Here is a 21,275-nt window from a genome sequence, read left to right on the forward strand (position 1 = left end):
TATTTAATGTCTGAAATAATGTGGGTTCTACGGTCGATTTTCTTGAGTTTACAGGAAGAAAAACCCGAGTTTCCGGGAGGAAAAACCTGCTTGCCCGTGCCAGAGATCGACTAACTCGGGAACTGGTCGAAAAAAGGCTTGGAAAAATTTCCTCTAGTCGCCGACTAGACTCGAAACCAAGTCTTCCTTCGTGCAGCCAAGCACTGTGGTTGGCAAACGCCACATCCACTGAGCTACACAGGCTCTCAAATATATAAACAATGTAATTAATGCAAACTTTATTTAACCAAACCTTATAGTATACAGTGAGTTTTTACATATATCACACAATGCATTAACATTCCCAATCTCATTTAAATATTTTATTTATTAAATTAAATATTAATAGAAAACAAATGCAAATATTATTCATTTGAAAATTAAAAAATACTTCAAATAGTTTGTATTTGTCATTTTTAAAATGAAACTTTAAGAAACATAGAGCATTAATTGCCCGATCAGACAATTGTGATCTTCGCTTTGTAACAAATATACTTGATGTGGAAAAATTTCTTTCATTTTCTGTAGACTTTGGTTGAATTGTTAAGAGTGCATCTAAAAGCATCTTCAAGTTGGGAGTGAGAGAATGTGTTGCTTCATATAAGCTCATTTCCTTCCTTAGAGAAGCAAATATTTTGTCTGCATGCTTTGATGTCAAAATTGATATTGCTTTAGTCAATTCACTCTTCAGATCAGATTCTGATTTAATGTCAGAACTATCTGTAAGGACATCCTTTATTTCTTTTATTGGAATGTCTTCTGCTGTAAATGTTCCTTTAAAAAGTCTTTCCATTAATGACTTCGCCAATCATGCAATTTCATTCTTACTTGACAAGGCAAAAAATTCTTCCTCTTCCATCTCACATAAACAACTAATGTTGCTCAAGTACTTTGTAAGAGACACAAGATTACGTTTAACCAATTCAAATTTTATTTCCTTTAAAAGCATTTGGCTCATTGAAGAATTCTGTTTTTCTAAATTACTGAACAGGAACTTAAAAATTCCTTCACTTGTGAGAATATTAGCTTCTCTATTGCTTAAGGCTTCAACTTCTAATCTTACAGGTCGTAAGCAATTCAACATACGTCTTAATATTTCATAATACTCTTCTTTCCATAAGTGATCGAGTTTCAGCTCTCGTAAAACAGTCTTAATCGGATTTACGATCTTTAAAAATCTCTCTATCATTCTCTCCAATGTGTTCCAGCATGTTTTACAGTCCAAAATGACTTCTAGTTCCCTCTTTTCACTCTTGGTTATTTCTTACTGCAAAAGAGAATTTTTTACTGGAGAATATTTTCATAATTCTTCGTATGCTACTATTTGTCGAAGATAGATCATCTCGTAAATCATACTGATCAGCTCGGGCGACACCATCTAACTCAGAATCACTGTTATCATCTTTAAATTAAGGGGATAAAAATCCCTTATTATTTTACAGCCATATTGGCTGTAAAATAATAAGGAATTTTTATCTTGTTATCCTCTTTATCGTATTCAGAATCTGTATTGAATTCACTATCACTGCTACAAGTCACTGATGCTTCTCCTTTCAACTTTTTAACATGAAACACTTTTGTTACAGCTAGATGTAGTGCATGGTTGTAGCAGTACTGTTGAATAGTCGGCGATAATTTTCCGAATTTTTCCATAACAGCTGCTCCGTCACTTGTAATTGCAACCACATCACTTTCAAGTTTTAACTGAAAGTTTTCTAATCTTTCCTGAAGAAAGGATAACACTTTTTTCTGCAGAACAGTTCCCATGTATTCTTATTAAACCAAGATTCATAGAGGTCTCATTGCAGTATTTTTTAAATAACGAAACCTGTGGTGCATTCGTAATTAGAAGAAACACACGTATAAACCACAGTGAAAATTATTTAATTGTAAATATTTCATCCTAAGTATCTTAGGACATCATCAGTACAGTATTTAAACAAAAATTAGGAATAACATACAGTTAGGGCGCATGATTACAATAGAATCTCATGAAAACGTGCATAACGTGCTAAAGTAGTACAAAAAAAAAAAAAAAAGTTAATTATTTAACACAGTTTTGTATGATAATTTCACATACTTTAGGAATAGTAAGAACGTCGTTGCGGTTTAGGTTTGGTCTGTGTAGTAGGGCTTCAGAACTTCCTTTGTATAAACGTTCATGTTTAAATAAAGATCTATGTAAAAGTTTAGCCTTGTCCCAATGGATCCTATGGTTTGGATTTTCAATCCCGTGTTGAGAGAGGCAAGATTTCTGCGGTTTAAGAAGACGAATGTGGTCTTGATGTTCCGAGATGCTTTTCTGAACAGACCTACCTGTCTGTCCAAAGTAAGATAATTTGCATGAGCATGGAATCTCATAAACACCAGGTAACATCAAGGGTGAGAATTTGTCCTTAGGAGAAGGTAATAAGTTGTAAATTTGGTTGATAGGTTTGTAAGTAGTGGCAAAATTGTATTTCTTCATAATTTTAGAGAGACGTTCTGAGATGCCTTTAACGTAAGGTATGGGAATCCTATGCACTTCTTCCTGTCTGGTTTGATGTATGCAGAAGTGACTGATGATTTTTTGAGTTGTTTTGGGATTATATCCATTTAGGATGGCTGTATTTTTGATAACTTCTAATTCCTGGTTTAAAGATTCTTCAGAGGAGCAAAATTTGTGTGCTCTGGAAACTAGTCTACGACAGGTCTAAGTGGAACTTAGACCTGTCGTAGACTGTATCGGCTGTCCAACGTACAAGTTATCAAGATTCTTATCTAATCTTCTCTGCCCTCACATAGGCCACTCAGTCTCTTCAATCAAAAATTCTACTGAGTTTCACACAAAAATTAAAGACATTCAACTATCAAAAACTGACTTGTTAATCAGCTTCGACATTGTCTCCCTCTTCACTAACATTCCCCATAAAGAAACAATAGAATTACTAACTCAAAAATTTCCATCTGACATAGTTGAATTGTTCAAGTTTGTTATTGCATCAGGTTACTTCACCTGGAAAGGTCAAATTTACAAGCAAGAGGAATGAACAGCAATGGGATCTCCTTTATCACCAAACCTAGCAAATTTGTTTCTAGAACACCTTGAGGAAAAAATATTCACTTTTGAACCCAAACCAAAAATTTGGCTAAGATATGTCAATGATGTATTTGCAGTATGGAATCATCCCGAACCTGAATTACAACTGTTTCTAGATAAAATTAACCTTCTTCATCATCGCATCAACTTTACATTAGAAAAAGAATCTCCACAGGGTATCTCTTTTTTGGATTTGCACATTAAAAGAAAAGAAGACGGTTCTATCACCACTTCCGTCTTTCGCAAGCCTACATTCTCAGGTCGCTACATTCACAATTCTTCTGCTCATCATCCATCTCAGAAATCTGGCATTATTAAATCACTAGTTTCCAGAGCACACAAATTCTGCTTCTCTGAAGAATCTTTAAACCAGAAATTAGAAGTTATCAAAAATACAGCCATCCTAAATGGATATAATCCCAAAACAACTCAAAAAATCATCAGTCACTTCTGCATACATCAAACCAGACAGGAAGAAGTGCATAGGATTCCCATACCTTACGTTAAAGGCATCTCAGAACGTCTCTCTAAAATTATGAAAAAATACAATTTTGCCACTACTTACAAACCTATCAACCAAATTTACAACTTATTACCTTCTCCTAAGGACAAATTCTCACCCTTGATGTTACCTGGTGTTTATGAGATTCCATGCTCATGCAAATTATCTTACTTTGGACAGACAGGTAGGTCTGTTCAGAAATGCATCTCGGAACATCAAGACCACATTCGTCTTCTTAAACCGCCTTTGTAAGTAGTGAAATCTGGCCTCTCTCAACACGGAATTGAAAATCCAAACCATAGGATCCATTGGGACAAGGCTAAACTTTTACATAGATCTTTATTTAAACATGAACAAAGAATTTAAACGTTTATACAAAGAAAGTTCTGAAGCCCTACTACACAGACCAAACCTAAACCGCAACGACGTTCTTACTATTCCTAAAGTATGGGAAATTATCATACAAAACTGTGTTAAATAATTAAAGTTTTTTTTTTTTTTTTTTTTTTTTTTTTGTACTACTTTAGCACGTTATGCACGTTTTCATGAGATTCTATTGTAATCATGCGCCCTAACTGTATGTTATTCCTAATTTTTGTTTAAATACTATACTGATGATGTCCTAAGATACTTAGGATGAAATATTTACAATTAAATAATTTTCACTGTGGTTTATACGTGTGCTTCTTTTAATTCATTGCAGTATACGTGAACATTCATGTATCTGTGATTCTTGCAACTGGTTCACTCGTCTATTGAAATACTCAGATTTTTATTATCACATTTGAATACTTCCAATTTCTGGATGTACAGTTGTTTCACTTTACTATAATAATTATGTATTAATGTCATAACTGAAGATGGACTTCTTGGCAACTGCATTCCTTTGCTTGTGAAACTTTCCGTAATAAACTCACTTTTTGTGATGGTGTTGAGTGATATCCCATCCAAGGCTGCTAATTTGCTTACAGTTTCTTCTAAATCCCGTCCCTTGACATAATGTAAAATTGTCATTTGTCTCTTAGAAGATGAAGGCATTGGCTCATCATTATTCAATTAAGACTGTTTTTCCTTTTCATTCCATGAATGTGTACTAGGTGCCTATGTAGAGTGCTGGTTGATGATTCTTTGCATTGCAAAGTTTTGGAGTATATCTGGCAACATGCTGATTCGTTATCTTTTCTAAAATATTCCCAACATTCTTTATACTCTTTACTCATTGTGATGGCAATCTATAAAAAAAAATATTAAAATATGATTTATGATTTAATAAAAAATATTTATTAAAACTTTTCCTGATTTCCAGACCAAATTTTCTCGAGATTTGGGAATGGTAAAACGAAAAAAATTCCCAATAATGGGCAGGAATTCCTTCCTGCCCGAAAACTCTAGCATTACATAAATAAAACTGCATTTAAATCCAAAACTTCTAATTTTTTTTTTTTACTCATCTGTGACGAGTAGTTGAGCTCATTTTTTTTTCTCGAACCCTGTATATCGTATATATTGTTTGTTAATTTCCATAAACAACATCATATGTAAAGTCAATAGTTTGTATTCTAATCCCATATTCTCCAGTTTATGCAGCAATCTTCCAAGTAGTATTCTGTCAGATGTCTTATCATAGTATATCCATTCCTTTTATCCAAGCCATAACATTATTATAAAATATGAACAAATTGCTAAAACACCTCCCTTTAAGGAGGTGTTTTAGCAATTTGTTAATTAAATCCATGATGTTCCTTGAAAAGTATAGCCTATCTCTCAACATATTTTTGTATATGAGTTCTTACCAACTTTTCTAAAATCTTCACAACCATCACAGATATATATACTGATAGGTTGGTAGTTAGACATATTGGTTTATGTATCAGCCTAGTACAATGGCATCCTACATTCTTTCCATTCCTGTGGTATTGTTCTTGATTTGAGCTCCAATTATACAAACATATCAAGGGCATAGCTAATTTATTTGAACTTTCCTTTACCATACATGCTAATGTCTCATTCTCTCTATTGCTGAAATGTTATCTAGTTATACAACATTCACTGCATCCTCTGTCGCTTCATCTGATGTGGTGGTAGCAATGTGTACTATGCAGTGAAGTGAGCACTCTTTGTATGAATAATCTCATCATCTGCTGACACAATGGTACCATTTCCATTCACTAAAGTTATTTTCCTACAGTCATTCTTTCTTTTACTTGCATTCTTATTCTTGAGTATTCAACAATTGAGCAGGTTCTTCTTTTAGGAGCAAAAACGTTTCTTCCACTCTCTTCTGTTCTGAGCCTTCTCTTTCAAGGTTGTGTACCTGTCTCCATTCAGCATGTCATCTAGCATTGTTTTCCTTTCTCTTCCTCTGGGTCTTTTTCTGTCTGTTTTTCTTTCGATGGCATCTCTGATGATTCCATTCCCTCTCAGAATATGTCCAATCCAGTTTCCCTTTCTTCTTTTTATCCTCCTTAACAGACTTCTTTCTTCTTCTGCTCTTTTAAGACCTCTTCATTAGTTATTTTATCTGTCCATTTGATTTTTACCATCCTTCTCCAAATCCACATCTCAAAGCTTTCCTAAATCTTAATTTCTTCTTTCTTCAAGTCCAAGTTTCAGCTGCATAGAGGGCAACACTCCACACATAACATTTTATTAGTATTTTCTTTAGGTTTCTATTCATTTTACTTCTGAATAAATTCCATTTTCTATTAAAGGCATCTCTTCCCATCGCTATTCTTGCTTTTATGTCACTTTTACTAATAACACTTCCTATATATATATATATTTAAATGTGTTTCCTTGATTCAATTTTTCTCTATTTATGCTGATATCCATATTTGCCTCTTTCCTTGCTATTTTCATTACCTTTGTTTTTCTGATGTTAATTTTCATTCCATAATTGACACAGAATTGCAGTAATCTGTTCAACAGATGGTGTAGTCCTGTTTCAGTATTTGATAATAATGCCTTGTCATCTGCGTATCTTATTGCAAATATCTGTCTACCTCCAATCTATATTCCTTCTTCCGAATTCTCCAGTGCTTCTTTCAACATTGCTTCAGAATACATGTTAAACAAAATTGGTGACAGAAAACAGCCTTGTCTTACTCCTTGTCCAATGATACCTGTTCTGTTGTACCATATATGTCTCTCACAATGGCAGTTTATCCCATATATAGTAAAATAATTAGCCTTCTGTCTTTCCAATCTATACCAATTTTTCCATTACTTCCACCATCTTATCCCATTTTACAAAGTCAAAAGCTTTTTCATAATCTATATAACAGATATTAACTTCTTTATTCACTTCCAGACTTCTTTCACTTACTATTCTTAACTGTCCAATCACATCTCTTGTTGCCCTACCCTTCCTGATACCAAACCGAAGAATTGCATCTAAGGTAGAAATTCTTCCACTTTAGATGCAAATTCTTCGTGTTAAGATTCTCATAAGTATTTTTGATGTATGGGAAATGAATGCGCCATGCAGTGAAGTGAGCACTCTTTGTGTGAATAATCTCATCATCTTCTGACATAATGGTACCATTTGCATTCACTAAAGTTATTTTCCTATAGTCATTCTTTTTTTACTTGCAGTATAATGATAAAATTTGTTTGGACTACCTTTAGCCTGGACAACCAATTTTTTTTTTTTTTATATGTATTTCATAACTCTTCTCACTCTTATTGTCATGATAAGACAATATGAGTGAGAAGAGTTTTCTTCCCCATCTCCTGTTCTTATGGATTCAAGAGAGATATTATTATTATTAAGCAAGAGATATCAATATCTCTCTTGCTTAATAAGGTTGCACATCCATTTCACTCTCACTTTATTGTTCTTTGAACTCTTGGGACATATTCAGATACCGCCTCATTTAAGCACCTTTTCAAAGTTTCCCATGCATAACTGATAACTTTCCCATTCAGTAACTGATAATGTGCTATCAACATATATCCTGTCCCAATTGAAATATCTATATAGTTTGCTACTTCCCAGGTTAGTAGTGCATGATCACTTTCACCAGCGTCCGCGTGGTTAGCCTAGTGTTAACCACGCGGACGCTGGTGAAAGTGATAAAGGCTATGCGCTTCGCAGCCATATGCCTGGGTTCGATTTCCGTTGCCGACGTGAGGAGTTTAAGGATCTTCCTCAGCCATAGCCAAGTTAGCCGGTCTTGGGCATGGACAGCAGGGTTTTCCCCCCAGTTTATCTGGGGTTTTTCATCCCACAAGCAGGCAAACCGGCCCCGTGAACACACGAATCTACAGCCATAAATACTTAACCACCCCATGAGGGAGCTCAACTCGCCCCAATAGATACGGGGGAGAAAAGGGAGGAAACTCCATATGAATAAATAAACTTTCACCAGCAGGTGAAAGTGATCATGCACTACTAATTGAGATCCCTTCTTATGCTATTATCAGATAGATCTAACACTCTTTGACCTCCAGTTTTTCCCTTTGTACACTGCTTGAAAAAGTTGTCTCACAACAGCAAAATAAATTCCCCATCATTCTTATCATAGTTTTCTCTTCTAACCAGTTAATTTTCGGTATTTAAATCGCCCATAATGATTATCCACTTTGTACCCATCAAGGCAATTTGGTGCTGCATTTCATCATCTCGTGATGCACTAGGAAATTATTAAAAATAGTATTTAATGCTTCCAATATTTCATCTCAGTTACAGAGATATTGTCAGGGAGTACAAAATGAGACTTGTAACATACACATGAGCAGAGCACAAAACCATCTGAAATATGTGGATGAGTGGGGTACCCTCTATGGACACCTGTCAGCGGCCTAGGGTGTAAACTAGGATCTCGAAGTATTAGTGTTTTCCATATTTTGGGAAGTTTTATGCAACCATATTTATTTAAATTAGGCTGATTGTTAAGAGCAACAGCAGATTCTAAAAACAGTCTTTCTCTTCTAAATTTACTGTGATGGAGCATGATGGTATTTTTCCAATTGATTCTGTGAGCTGTATCCAAAGCCTGGTCTGCAAAGCCAGATTGACCATAGTCATGACTGCAGATGTATTTTTTATGTTCTTCCATTCAGATGGTAGCTGATCTTCCTGTCTGCCCATAGTAGGCCAACTTGCAGGAAAAAGAAACTCTATATACACCTGGAACTGAGAGGGGAGGGAATTTATTTTTAGTGGAGCAGATAAGAGTAGCTAGTTTTAAGTGGGGCTTGAAAATGGTGCAAAAATTTGTATTTCATTAAGATTGTGGATATTTTTTCTGATGTAGGGGATGGTGATAGCATTACTAAAATCTTTCTGAAGAGAAAGTCATGGATTGGGGGATGATTGATTATTTTTTTAATATTGTGGGAATTGTAACCATTAAATAGAAAAGTGTGGTGTATATGATTGAGTTCTGTTGTAAGAGAGGTCTCATCAGAACAAAGGTTATAAGCTCTAGTTAGTTGTTTTTATGACACCATATTTGTTGAGAGTTGGGAGGGGGGTGATAGGAAAGTTTGGGAATGTACCTGCTTTTGTGAGTGTGTTTCCTATATACTGTAAAGGACAGATTACCATTAGGTAGCAGATGACCAAGGTGTCTAGAAATGTCAGACTATTATTAGTTTCCTTTTCCATTTTAAATTGGATTCTAGGGTGAAGGCTATTGAGATGATGTATAAAAATATGTCTGGGCCATGAGAGACCAAATAGAAAAGACATCATCTACATATCTCAACCAGATAGAAGGTTTGAGAGGGACTGAGTCAAGAGCTTGTTTTTCAAAACCTTTCATAAAAAATTGGCAAGTGTGAGTGAGAGGGGACACCCCAGAGAGATACCCTCTGTCTGTTTATAAATTTTCTTCTTCCAAGAGAAGAACAAAGGAAAAGGAAAGTAATAATAGTCTGGCTTTTCTAGACATAATAGTGTACTTATATTTTTCAAAGGCTTTTGATAGATTACCACATGATAAATTAATAGTCAAATTACAGCAGATGGGATTGTATATTAGATTAGTGCATTGAATTGGAGATTGGCTATCTATTAGTTATCAGCAATTTGTGTATGGGTAAACAATATCCTGGAAGAGGAAAAGCACTAGTACTGTGCTTCAGGGGGCTATTTTAGGACCATTCCTGTTTAATCTGTATGTTAATTATATTGAGTGAGATTTAAATTAGGATATTCAGTTGTTTGGAGATGATGCAAAGTTGGGAAGAACTGAGGATATAGCAGATCTTTCGGTCTTACAAGAAGACTTGAATAGACTTGAGTGAATAGGCACAGGAGTGGGGGGGATGCCACTTCAATGTTACAAAATGTAAGGTTTTAAAATTTGAAATACAAAGATGGGATATATCTCTGTTTGGTGGAGATATAAAGGGTGTCCCAAAATTCACGCAAGATTTAAATTTAGCGCCATTCGTGCAGTAAAGTGTTGCCAATGAGAAAAAAAAGACAGCTTGACAACTGACAGTTCAGGGTTATTAAAAATGGAGCGCTACACGAAAGAACAACGCATTTTCATTGTTGAGCAATATTTTAAAAATAACGAAGGTTTGGCAGCTACAGTTCGCAATTTTCGTACAAAATATGGTCAGAATAGTGATTTAACTTTATCAACTGTGAAAAGATTAATTAAAAAATTTAAGGAAACTTGATCAATTAGTGATCATATACACTCTGGCCGTCCTTCAACAAGTCATTCAACAGAAAACATCGAAGCAGTTCATGAGGGTGTTGCTGAGAGTCCAGGAACATCAATTCGGCACCGTGGTCTTGAATTGGGCATTTCAAGAAGCTCTCTACAGCGTATTCTCACGAAAGATTTGCATCTTTATGCTTACAAAGTTCAATTGACTCAAGAACTGAAGCCTACTGACTACACACAGTGAAGAGAGTTCGTTGAATGGATTATGGAACAACAACAAGTAGATGCTTATTTTTCGAACAAAATCATCATCAGCGATGAGGCTCATTTTCATCTTGATGAAAATTTTGCCCGGGTGGCCCAGCAGTTGTGGATGTCCACAACTGCTGGGCCACCCGTGTTAAGAAGGCTCTCAAAGTATTCCCTCCATCTGTGGAGGATATCCTTCTCGGTTGTTAAAAGTGCACCATCAGAGGCCTTAATTGCCCTTGCTGTGCACGATTTCCTCCCTCGAAGGCGGCGGATGGTCTGCCAGAATACTTTGTTTGTATTTGCATAGGATGAGTCTAATCTTTCTCCAAAGGATTCCCAAGCCTTCTGCTTTGCTGTCTTTACTGCCTCAGCAGCAGCTTTTTGTGCCTCAGCATTCCGCAAACACATCTCAGGTGACCTGACTCTAAGCCATGTTAGGTAGGACTCCTTTTTTGCCCGGACAGTTTTTTGGACTTCTTGGTTCCACCAAGGTGTCCTTTTTCTCACTGCCCGTTGCCACGCTGAGCCGCTTTCTGCCACACCATGAGAGTGCAGAGGCAGTGACAGCTGTTCTGAACAGCTTCCACTCCTCCTCAACATCTGCAGTATGCTTGGGAATCTCTTTGAACCTGGAGGAAATGTCATCTGCAAAATTCTTCCTCACAGCCTCATTTTCCAATGTCTCCCATTTCACACGGTATAGCTGCTTAGGCCTACCAGCGTTGATGGTAGCATCTGGTTTCTGAAGCCGTAGAGTGCACACAACAAGGTGGTGGTCAGTTGACAGTTCTGCCCCTCTTCTCACACGAACGTCCAACACTAAGGAAAATAGGTCTGCTGAGACTATAAAGAAGTCAATCAGAGACCTTTGTTCTAGTGTATCCATGTACCAGGTATACTTATGGACTTCTTGGTGCTGGAAGAAGGTATTCATTATGGACAAGCTGTTAGTACAGCAGAAGTCCAATAATTTCAACCCATTCGCGTTAAGGTCAGGGACGCCGTTCCTCCCAACCACACCTCTCCATGTCTGGTCATCTGTTCCAACATGTGCATTGAAGTCACTCATTAGCAGGACTGATTCCATGTCTGCCACCCTGTCAAAAGCAGCATCCACTTCCTCTTGGAAGGCAGAGTATTCTGACTCCAGATTAGGTGCATAGGCTTGCACCACAGCCAAATCATGGTTTTTCATCTGAAGCTTTAACACACATGCCCGTCCCCCCAATGGGATCCACTCAGCAACACAGTCTAACAGCTGGGGGCTAGTGAGTATCCCCACATCCGCCTGAGCAGACATTGGCGGGCTCACACCATAGTAGTAGTAGAGGTTCCACCCCTTATCCAGGTTGACAGTTCCAGAACCTTTCCTCTTGGTCGAAGAAAGCCCGACTAAGTCTGGCCGGTAGCGCTTGGCATCCTCAACCAGTTCCAACTCCTTCCCTGTCAGAGAGAAGATGTTCCAGTTGCCTAAAGCCATAGTCTGGTGCCGTTGTCGTCGCCATTTCTGTCCTTTTGCAGAACCATTTCTTTGCGCTGCCCCTAAACATCTCCCCAAACGGGTAGCGGGCCCATTGATGGAGTTTCCTCTAGCAGAGTGCTGATTAGTGGTGTCTAAGAGAGACTGTAACATATTTTTCGAATGGGTCCCTCTGCCTAAAACCCGAACGTGTCCCTTGGTAACCCGCATGACGGACGATGCGGTATGAACATTTTTTGATGGCCTAGTCATGTTACAGTGTTTGATAATTTCCTGTTAGCACAGGACGAAATGACACAGCAAAATAGGAAAGGTTCCCCTCGAATACTCTAATAGCATTTGGGGGAAGGAGCAAGAAGAGAAGAAAGAAAGAAGCAAGGGAGGAAGAGTAAGGCATGGTCCAGCATCAGGTACCTCGGGTTTGCCACACCCGTACTCACTTAAGTGAGCCCTTGAGGAATTTTATAAATATCTTCAAAAAATGTAGTAGTCCAGAGAATAACATGCATGCTAAGAAAAAGGCAGCTTGGAAATGAAGCTTTTGATAGTCACATCTACTTGGAGCTTCTGCCAAAATCAGAATCTCTGTGCACAAGGACCATATGTGGTTTCAACACTATGGCTGCTCAAGATTTGCAGGCAATCTTGGTTCACTGTAACCAATAAATATACAAGAGACTACTTGAAAATGACTTGGAATATGCCTCCGTTTTAAGAAACTGTTTCAACATCATCAAATTTGAATGCATGAAACTGCCTTAGATTTGGAAAACACTTACCTATCAGCCCAATTGGCAAGAACTCCCAATCTATCCAGTAGGTGACACTATTTAGCATTTTGTGCCTAACTTTATTTGCTGCTCTTACCCACTTACCCAGTATAGTACCTATATGCATGTATTATGCTGCATATGTTCCTGATGATGCTAAATTGACTTGGCCAGAATATTGGAAGTTAATTAAATTACTTTAACTAAGTATATCTTCTATGTTCTGAAAGAAACAAGAAACGGAAAATCACCTGGAGAAGATAAGCTAGGTTCAGAACTGTATAGGTATGCAGGAACAAGATTCAAAGAAAGACTCCTATTATTTTTAAATAAAATTTATACAACTGGTAACTCCCTGTTATATCTTTGACTTGGGTTATATTGTTGTTACTTCATTATAATTTGCTTTATTAAATCTTATCTATCGTTCTTTAGTCTTTCTACCAATTGTTCTGTTGTTCCTATTCCAGCCGCTAATATTCAATGCTTAGTCTTAATTAGAGCCAATTTCTATCAGACACCATTCTTTCTAATGGATCACACATACTATTCTTGCAGACAAAGAGAATGCTCCAGGCGAGAGCCAAATTCTTCTGTTGTTGTAGATCTGCAGTTCGCTCCTTTTTGGAATCAAGAGAAATTTATTTGTTAATACAGCTGCGCCATCTTGATTCCTGTACAAGAAGGATATTCCTATCAGAGAGTTATCACACGACCTTAGAATCTATTATTTATTTATACCCTATTAGTTTATTCCTTAATCAGCAGTTGTAACCAAATTCCCCCCCCCCCCTGCACTTGAATTTGCACAGGTTCTAATTTTAGCAAGCGGTACATTGGCGTGAGAAATCAGGCAAGTTTCTTAGGTATAGAAAACAAAAACATTTATTTTACACTAAGGTATTGTACACAGAGACCAAAATTTTGCTTCAGACATATAACAACTTGTTCATAAAGGGATATCTCAAAATTTCTCAGACAATCTATCTAATTATAACTAAGTAGTCACTTAATATATTTCCAACAGATCAATTAATCTAATTCTCGTTAACTTATCACAGTTATATTATTGTTATTATTATTATTTTGACACCTCCAGGGAGTCCAAAGACTCATCGAGGGAGAGTGTGCCGACAGCATCGAACGATTGGTCCCCTTCCAACTACTAACCGCGCTCAAACATACTTAACTGAGCCATTAGTAGCAGAGGCTCTACCAATCGACCAACCTTCGCCGGCATAACTGAACAATCCTTCAACTTCCCAGATTAGACTACAATATACCAAAATTTTATTATGGGCATAACTTAGTAACAATGAACTTCTGGAAATACAACATCTAGCTACAAAGTAAAACACTATAGTCCTGACAGTCATAAAAAGGTCCTATCACATACACGGTTAGCACTTTCACTCACTCTACTCCTGCTCTCAGTACAAAAGACAATAAAAGTTTCTACTTTACCGACCACGTGGGCGTAACATCAATCTTTGCCGATTCCTTTCGGTTAGGTTCCTAGGTCTTCTATCTATAATTTCCTCCGACTTCTTACCACCTGTGATTATGATCATGAATCACCACTATTCCTATAACTTTAATGACACCGCTTTGACAGATAGGCATGTACGACTCGGCATAAGGCTGCGGTCTCCGCTGGCTGCATGACTATGCCGTTGCTACACTTAAAGCGGATCACTACCTGACCTTCCTTCTAGTCGTCGCCATGAACTGCTTCCATCGGAACCCACTTTCGAGGGAGTGAGACACCATGAAGAATACAGGACTAAGAGAGGGCTATGTTCACTGGCAAATCCTTATATATCCCCTAGTTCGCTCTCCCAACTATGTCACTGGTTGCTCACGACACCTAACTCTTTTTTTGCACACTCCCCTATGCTTCTCCCTAAAATGCACCCCATCACGTGGGTGCCGTACACGTGTCTCGGACTTCGCATTGTGATGCCCCAGGGTTATGTTGAAAAGCCAATTAGGCTAAAGTGGACTTGGCTTAAATTTTCTCTTTCTAAAGTAACTTTTACTAAGACCTTTTAGACTCTGGTATATTATTTCTAAGACAGCTTACAATTTATCACTTACAAAATTCTGTTAATAAAATATTAATACATTAAAGTTTTCACTTACACCTATGTGCAAGCATTTCTTTTTTATCTGCCTTTACTAGACAGACACTCATTCATGAATCTAACAATGAAAGGAGCTTTAAACCAGAGAAAATACCTGTACTGCTGGTCAAAATCGTATTGGAAAGATATAAGGAAAGGGGGGGGGGGGGATAAAGTAAAGTGTATTATATAATTGTATATTGAGTGTAAAGTGTATCATATAATGGTGTATTGAGTGTGTATCTAATTATTAAGTATATATCCATTTACTTATTGAAAGGGAAAGATTGTGAATTATTTAATATGTGTAATTTTAATGAAGGAAAATAATGTGTATAAATAGAAATAAAGGAATGGTATGTGTAAACTACAGCAAACAAAGAAAACATGATGACTAAGAGACTAAAGAGCATGACTTTAAAAACCAATATTGGAACCTTACAAGCGAGGATTAATTAATTCTCTGAGAGGAGCTCTTTTATGGGCTCGCAATGAAGCAATCTGATGCGACCGTGAATGTAAGCTCCTTGGAAGAAAAAGGTGAATGATCAAAAGAAAAGAGGAGAAAAAAGTGGGAGACAGAGTGAAGGACACGAGGTGAGAAAACAGGGAAAGACATGGAGGTAGGAAGTGAGGATGATCTCCAACTAGAAAGGGAAGGCTCACGTCTAACTGAAACCCGAACTGTGATGTTTCCCCTTGATGGATCCAGATGTCCCAGACAAGCACCTCAGATGTTCTGAGCTAACGGCGAAATTTCAGTGTGCGTGAATCCATGAGACGGGAAGGAAAAGAATCTGCAGTATGATCAAAGATCCAACCAGGATGCACGTGACTCACACATGGTGATTCAGTGAAACAGTAAGCAGCCAGAAATGGTAAGGCAATTTTGTCCTTTCTAAAGTTAAGTGAGAATGCTGAAGGAAAACACGTTAAGCAGTGTTGCTATAAGGAAAACTGAAACTAATTTATTTGCCAGAGTAACTTTAGGAACATTGGACTGGTAGTCTGAAGAGCCATGTCATTCTTGCTCAGTCTAGCATGCAAATATTACCTTAGCTCTTTTCCCTGAGATTTTTGTCTAGATAAATTTGTATTAATTGCCCAAGTGCATGACTTTCTTAGAGAATGATAAATGTGTTAATTTGTGAGATTTTCATGTGATATTGTTTGAATGTGGTTTAATCTAATTAAGATAACAGAAGAATTGAATATTTCATGTTTAATGTAATTTTATTAGTGTAAAATAAAAGTTTAAGTTTTGTCATTTGAAATCCTGGTATTAAATTTGTGTTTGAGGCTGACATTTGCCACTCACTAAACTACGAACCGTGATTAAGGGGAAAGAAAGATATAACCAAATAAGAAAGAGAAGGGGCCACGACTGCAACATTTTGAGAGCCCCCGAACATATCTAAGGTATAATAACTCCAACTGGCGCAGTATAAATATAAATTTGTTAGGGTTTGTTACCCAGGGGAAACCTTACAATCCCTGACCACAGAGAAAGTAGTTATAAGGCATATTCAGAATTGAGTAACATTAACACCCCAAAGTATGACCTAACAACCCCCCCCCCCCCCAATAGAATGGAAAAAGGCAATTGTGATTCTTATCTTTAAAAAAGGTAATAGAGATGACCCTATAAACTATAGAGGGATAAGCATACTAAATTCCTGTTACAAAATATATAGCAGAATTTTAAATAGCAAACTACTGAAATATTCCGAAAACTTTATTTTAAAAGTACGAAATGAGTTTAGAAAAGGACGATCGTGTATAGACCCGGCCTTTTGCCTAAAATTAATAATAGAGAAAAAAAGAGAATACAATTTGGAATCACGTATTGCATTTATTGACTTTGAAAAAACATTTGACAAAGTTAAAAGATGCATTTTATTTAACATATTAAATGAAAGACAAATATCAAATAATATCCTAAAAGCTATCATAAGTATATATGAAAATAATCAAATACAAATAAGATTAAATCATGAGTTATCATATACAAGAGAGAGATAAACCATGGGATGAGAAAGAATAGCCATAAGATATATCCAGGAAGGAATGCAGTCAGAAATATATACAGTACTTAAGGTATAAAAAACCACCATTAGAAACCTGAAATATGGAAAGGATTTCTGAATTAGCTAGTATTTGACCAGAAATATGGTAGAATAAAAGTTTTATAGTGGATAGGTATATTGTAATTGAAAGGGCAAATCCCAGATAACGGGAGTTGAGTTATCATACCAGTTTATAAGATCATACCAGTTCATTTTCATATGATCACATATGAAAATGAAAAAGATATAAACCTAAAAATTGCAAAATATTTAAAAATAACAGGTGTAATTAACTCTATATTTAAACCAAACCTAGTTCAAAAACAAACTAGACTAAAAGTATACAACACATTAGCCCTACCAGTCCTAATGGATGGAAGCGAAATCTGGATAATAAAACAAAAAGACAAACAAAGATTAACAACAGCAGAAATGAAGTTTATGAGAAAAACTGCAAAGTATACCCTATTTGATCACAAAAGAAACGAAGAAATTATGAAAGAATTAAACCAAAAATCAGTAATAGAAAAAATTAAAAAATATATGCACATAAATGGATGGAATAAAGAATGAAAATAGAAAGATTACCAAAGCAAGCCTTAAAGTAGAAGCCATTAGGAAAAGGAAAACCAGAACGTCCTCTTAAACGATTCAACAATGACTTCTAAGGCCGGAACAGACCACGTTAGGCCTAAATCCTTGATAAGCATGATGATGATGATTATCTTCTATGTTGTAATATCCTTATTAAAAATAGCAGTATGAATGACCAGTGTCTAAGCCTGGCCACCAAACCTGCTTGTATAATATCAAAGAGACAAAGCACACAAGATAAAAAAAAAAAAAGAAAATGTTCTATACTAAAGAATTGGCTACTTGGTACATGTAGGTTAATATAAAATATTCTTCACTGATCACATTTTAATTAATTTTAACCATTTACTTGTAATGTTTTAAAAAAAAATCTCATTATTCTTGATGTGCTTGTTATTTAGAATTTCAGAAGATTGCAGTGGCTACAGCAATTGGTTTTGCAATTATGGGATTCATTGGATTTTTTGTAAAGCTCATTCATATTCCAATTAACAACATCATTGTGTAAGTAATAAATTTTCAATTTGTTTATAATGTTAATTCTTAAATTGGGTATATCTGAAAGTATCAGAGTATTTATTTGGATATTAACACAAGTATTAATCATCATAATCATGTGATCACTGACTTTTACTTGTTGTATGAGTATTTGTACATGCTACATTACATTCACTTGTAAAGGTTAGGATGGAGACCATAAAATAATAAGGCTGTGATGCCAGACTCAATGAAACATCTTGGAAATGTCAAGTGCAACTCTGTTTCCCCAAACTTTTCCATTGCTTGTTTCCAAAAGTTACCCATCTTGGAAACAAGCAATGAAGGTTAGCTAAGAGAACTGCTATTGAGCAAGAGTGATGGAATCTGTATTAGTGATTACTGGTTAATTTGTGGACTTCCAAGTAGTGAAAGTATCATCATCATCAAATTCCTGATATGTATCCTCAGGAGGTATACAGAATAATTATGATAGTACTACATGAAAATGTTACACCATTACTAACTTCTGATCAAAATTTTCCTCCAAATTAATCTTATTTGTCAAAACTCCAATATTATCAGATCTTAAATTTCTGTATCAATCCATCTACATCTTGTTCTTCCTCAGGGTGTTTTTCGTGCTAACCTGGCAAAGAACACTTGTTTTGCTAATCTTTTCTCTCCTATTCTCTTTAAGTGACCATACCACCTGAGATTAGCTCTGCTAACACATTCATGGATGCTAACAATGGCAAGTTCTTTCATGATATCCTCATTTTTAAGGCAATACTGCCATTGATGCTGTCTGTTCACTCTACTAATCTTTCTCAGAACTCTAATATCAGAGGTCTCTAGTCTTTGGTCAAGTGTTTTATTTCTAATCACAGCTCTAGGACCCATAAGTTAAAATGGTTTGAACACTGTCTTGCATAAAGCTAATTTAGTGTTTTGAATAATTTCTTTCTTATTCCATATAAATTTCTTCAGGTTTATGTCCTACCATACCAGCTTTACTAAATCTTTTGTCTATTTCCATATTTAATTTACCATCTTCACTAAATTGTGTGTAAATAGCTGAAATGTTTTACTTGTTCTATAGGTTCACCATTCAGAATGCAGTTGATGTTTTCAATGTTTCTGCCTATTTTCATTGTTTTTGTCTTTTTATTGCTGATTTTCATATCAAATTTATTACAACAGTTATTCAATTTAGTCAGGAAATCTTGTAGACCTGTACTGGATTTATTCAGAAGTATAACATCATGTGAATAAAGTAAAGAGCTAATATTATCATCACCAATTTTGATATCAGATTTAATACCACTTTCCTTTATAATGTGATCTGTATAGATAATGAATAACAGTGAACATAATGTGCACGCTTGTTGCACATCTGATTTTACCTCAAACCATCTTCCTGTAATTCCTTCAATTCTAACTGCTGAGTTGAAGCTTAAATAGAGACTATATATATATTGTTTAATATAATGTCTCATTTACACCATATAACTGTAGCATTCTATTCAGGATTCAACTCTCTAGTTGAATCAATCAATGTTTCCTTTAGGATTTGCCATTGACTCTCCAAGGTTTGTTCTTGTTTTCAAATTTTTTCTTCAATAATATTTGTGCATTTGAGTTTATAGTTCAGCTTTCAACTGTGATTTGTTTTAAAACTTACACACTCTTCTTATCATCATCAAATTCTTGCCATGTACCCTCAAGGAGTGTACAGAATATGATAGTACTGCATGAAAAATATACATCATTATTAACTTCCTATCTACAATTTTCTTCCAAATCAGTCTGTTACCTGTCAAGACTCCAACATTATCAGATCTTATATTTTGATCTTCTAAGGCACTTTTTACCATGTCAATCCACCTATATCTTGGTCTTCCTCTGGGTCTTTTTCCTGCCAACCTGGCAGAGAACACTTGTTTTGCTAATCTTTCCTTGCCCATTCTGTTTAAGTGACCATACCATCTGAAATTAGCTCTGCTAACACATTCCTGGATGCTGACAATATCGAGTTCTTTCCTGATATCCTCATTTTTAATATGATATTGCCATTGATGCCATCTGTTCATGCCCCTAATTTTTCTCAGGTCTCTCATATCTGTGACCTCTAGTCTTTGGTCAAGTGTTTTACTTCTGACCCAGCTCCAGATCCATAAGTTAAAATTAGTTTGAATATTGTCTTGTATACTTCTAATTTAGTGTTTTGACTAATTTCTCTCTTATTCCATATAAATTTACTCAGTTGACTTCCTACCATACCAGCTTTGTTGATCCTGTTGTCTATTTCCATATTTAATTTATCATCTTCACTAAAAAATCGTGCCTAAGTAGCTGAAATATTTTACTCGTTCTATAGTAATTCTTGTAGCAAGGCTTATACGTTGGTCATACATAACTGGTAATTAACTTAAGGAAATTACAATGCATAAAATGGATATTAATTAAAATGTTCTATAGGTTCTCCAATCACAATGTAGTTGATATTTTCAATGCTTCTGCCTATTTTCATTGTCTTTGTCTTGTTATTGCTGATCTTCGTACTATATCTGTTACAACAGTTATTCAATTTAGTCAGGGAATCTTGCAGAATTGTAGCAGATTTATTTAGTAGTATAACATCATCCGCATAAAGCAAAGAGCTGGCATTAACATCTCCAATTTTGATATCACGTTTAATACCACTTTCCTTCATTATGTGATCCATATAGATAATGAATAAGAGAGGGGATAAGGTGCATCCTTGTCTGATACCAAATTTTTACATTAAATCATCTTCCTATACTTCAGTTCTAACTACTAACTTACAACTCAAATAAAGACTAAGTATTGCTTGATATAATGCCCCATTGACACTATAACTGTAGCATTTTGAATACGAGGGTTGTTTGAAACATTTGATAAATTTCCAATAGACAGCGACACAATTCATTCATTTATACCAGTGTCTGCACATATCATGTTTTTCATGACCCCTTTCAAAATTTTAGCCATGTGCAATGCATAGTTCTCGTTTGGGAAACATTTAAAATGACCGTGTTCGCATTTTTCATAAGAATGAAGAAAAACGAGTTTCATGCAATGATAAAACACTTTTATTTGAAGAAGTGGATGGCTGCGCAGATCAAAGCCGAGTTAGACGTAGTTCATGGGGACTCTGCACCAGCATTAAAGATTATTTATTTTTGGATAAATGAGTTTAAATGTGGTCATAAGTCCATCGAAGATGAAGCGTGCTCTGGACAC

At 35.9% G+C, this 21,275-nt stretch overlaps 1 protein-coding gene across 5 annotated transcripts in view; it reads left to right on the plus strand.

Annotated features, from left to right (window-relative positions):
• Positions 1-21,275, plus strand: part of LOC150100546 (protein transport protein Sec61 subunit gamma) — an 81,723-nt gene that overhangs the window by 44,223 nt on the left and 16,225 nt on the right. For all 5 annotated transcript variants that reach the window (XM_090401501.1, XM_090401502.1, XM_090401500.1 and 2 more), the window contains exon 3: positions 17,933-18,035. In XM_090401501.1, the coding sequence (XP_090257627.1) occupies positions 17,933-18,035 (103 nt within the window). The remainder of the gene's footprint in view (positions 1-17,932; positions 18,036-21,275) is intronic.

Source organism: Typopeltis vanoorti, chromosome 12 (genome assembly GCF_054136105.1).
Source record: "Typopeltis vanoorti isolate ZY-2024b chromosome 12, IOZ_Tvanoo_1.0, whole genome shotgun sequence".
Taxonomy (NCBI): Eukaryota; Metazoa; Arthropoda; class Arachnida; order Uropygi; family Thelyphonidae; genus Typopeltis; species Typopeltis vanoorti.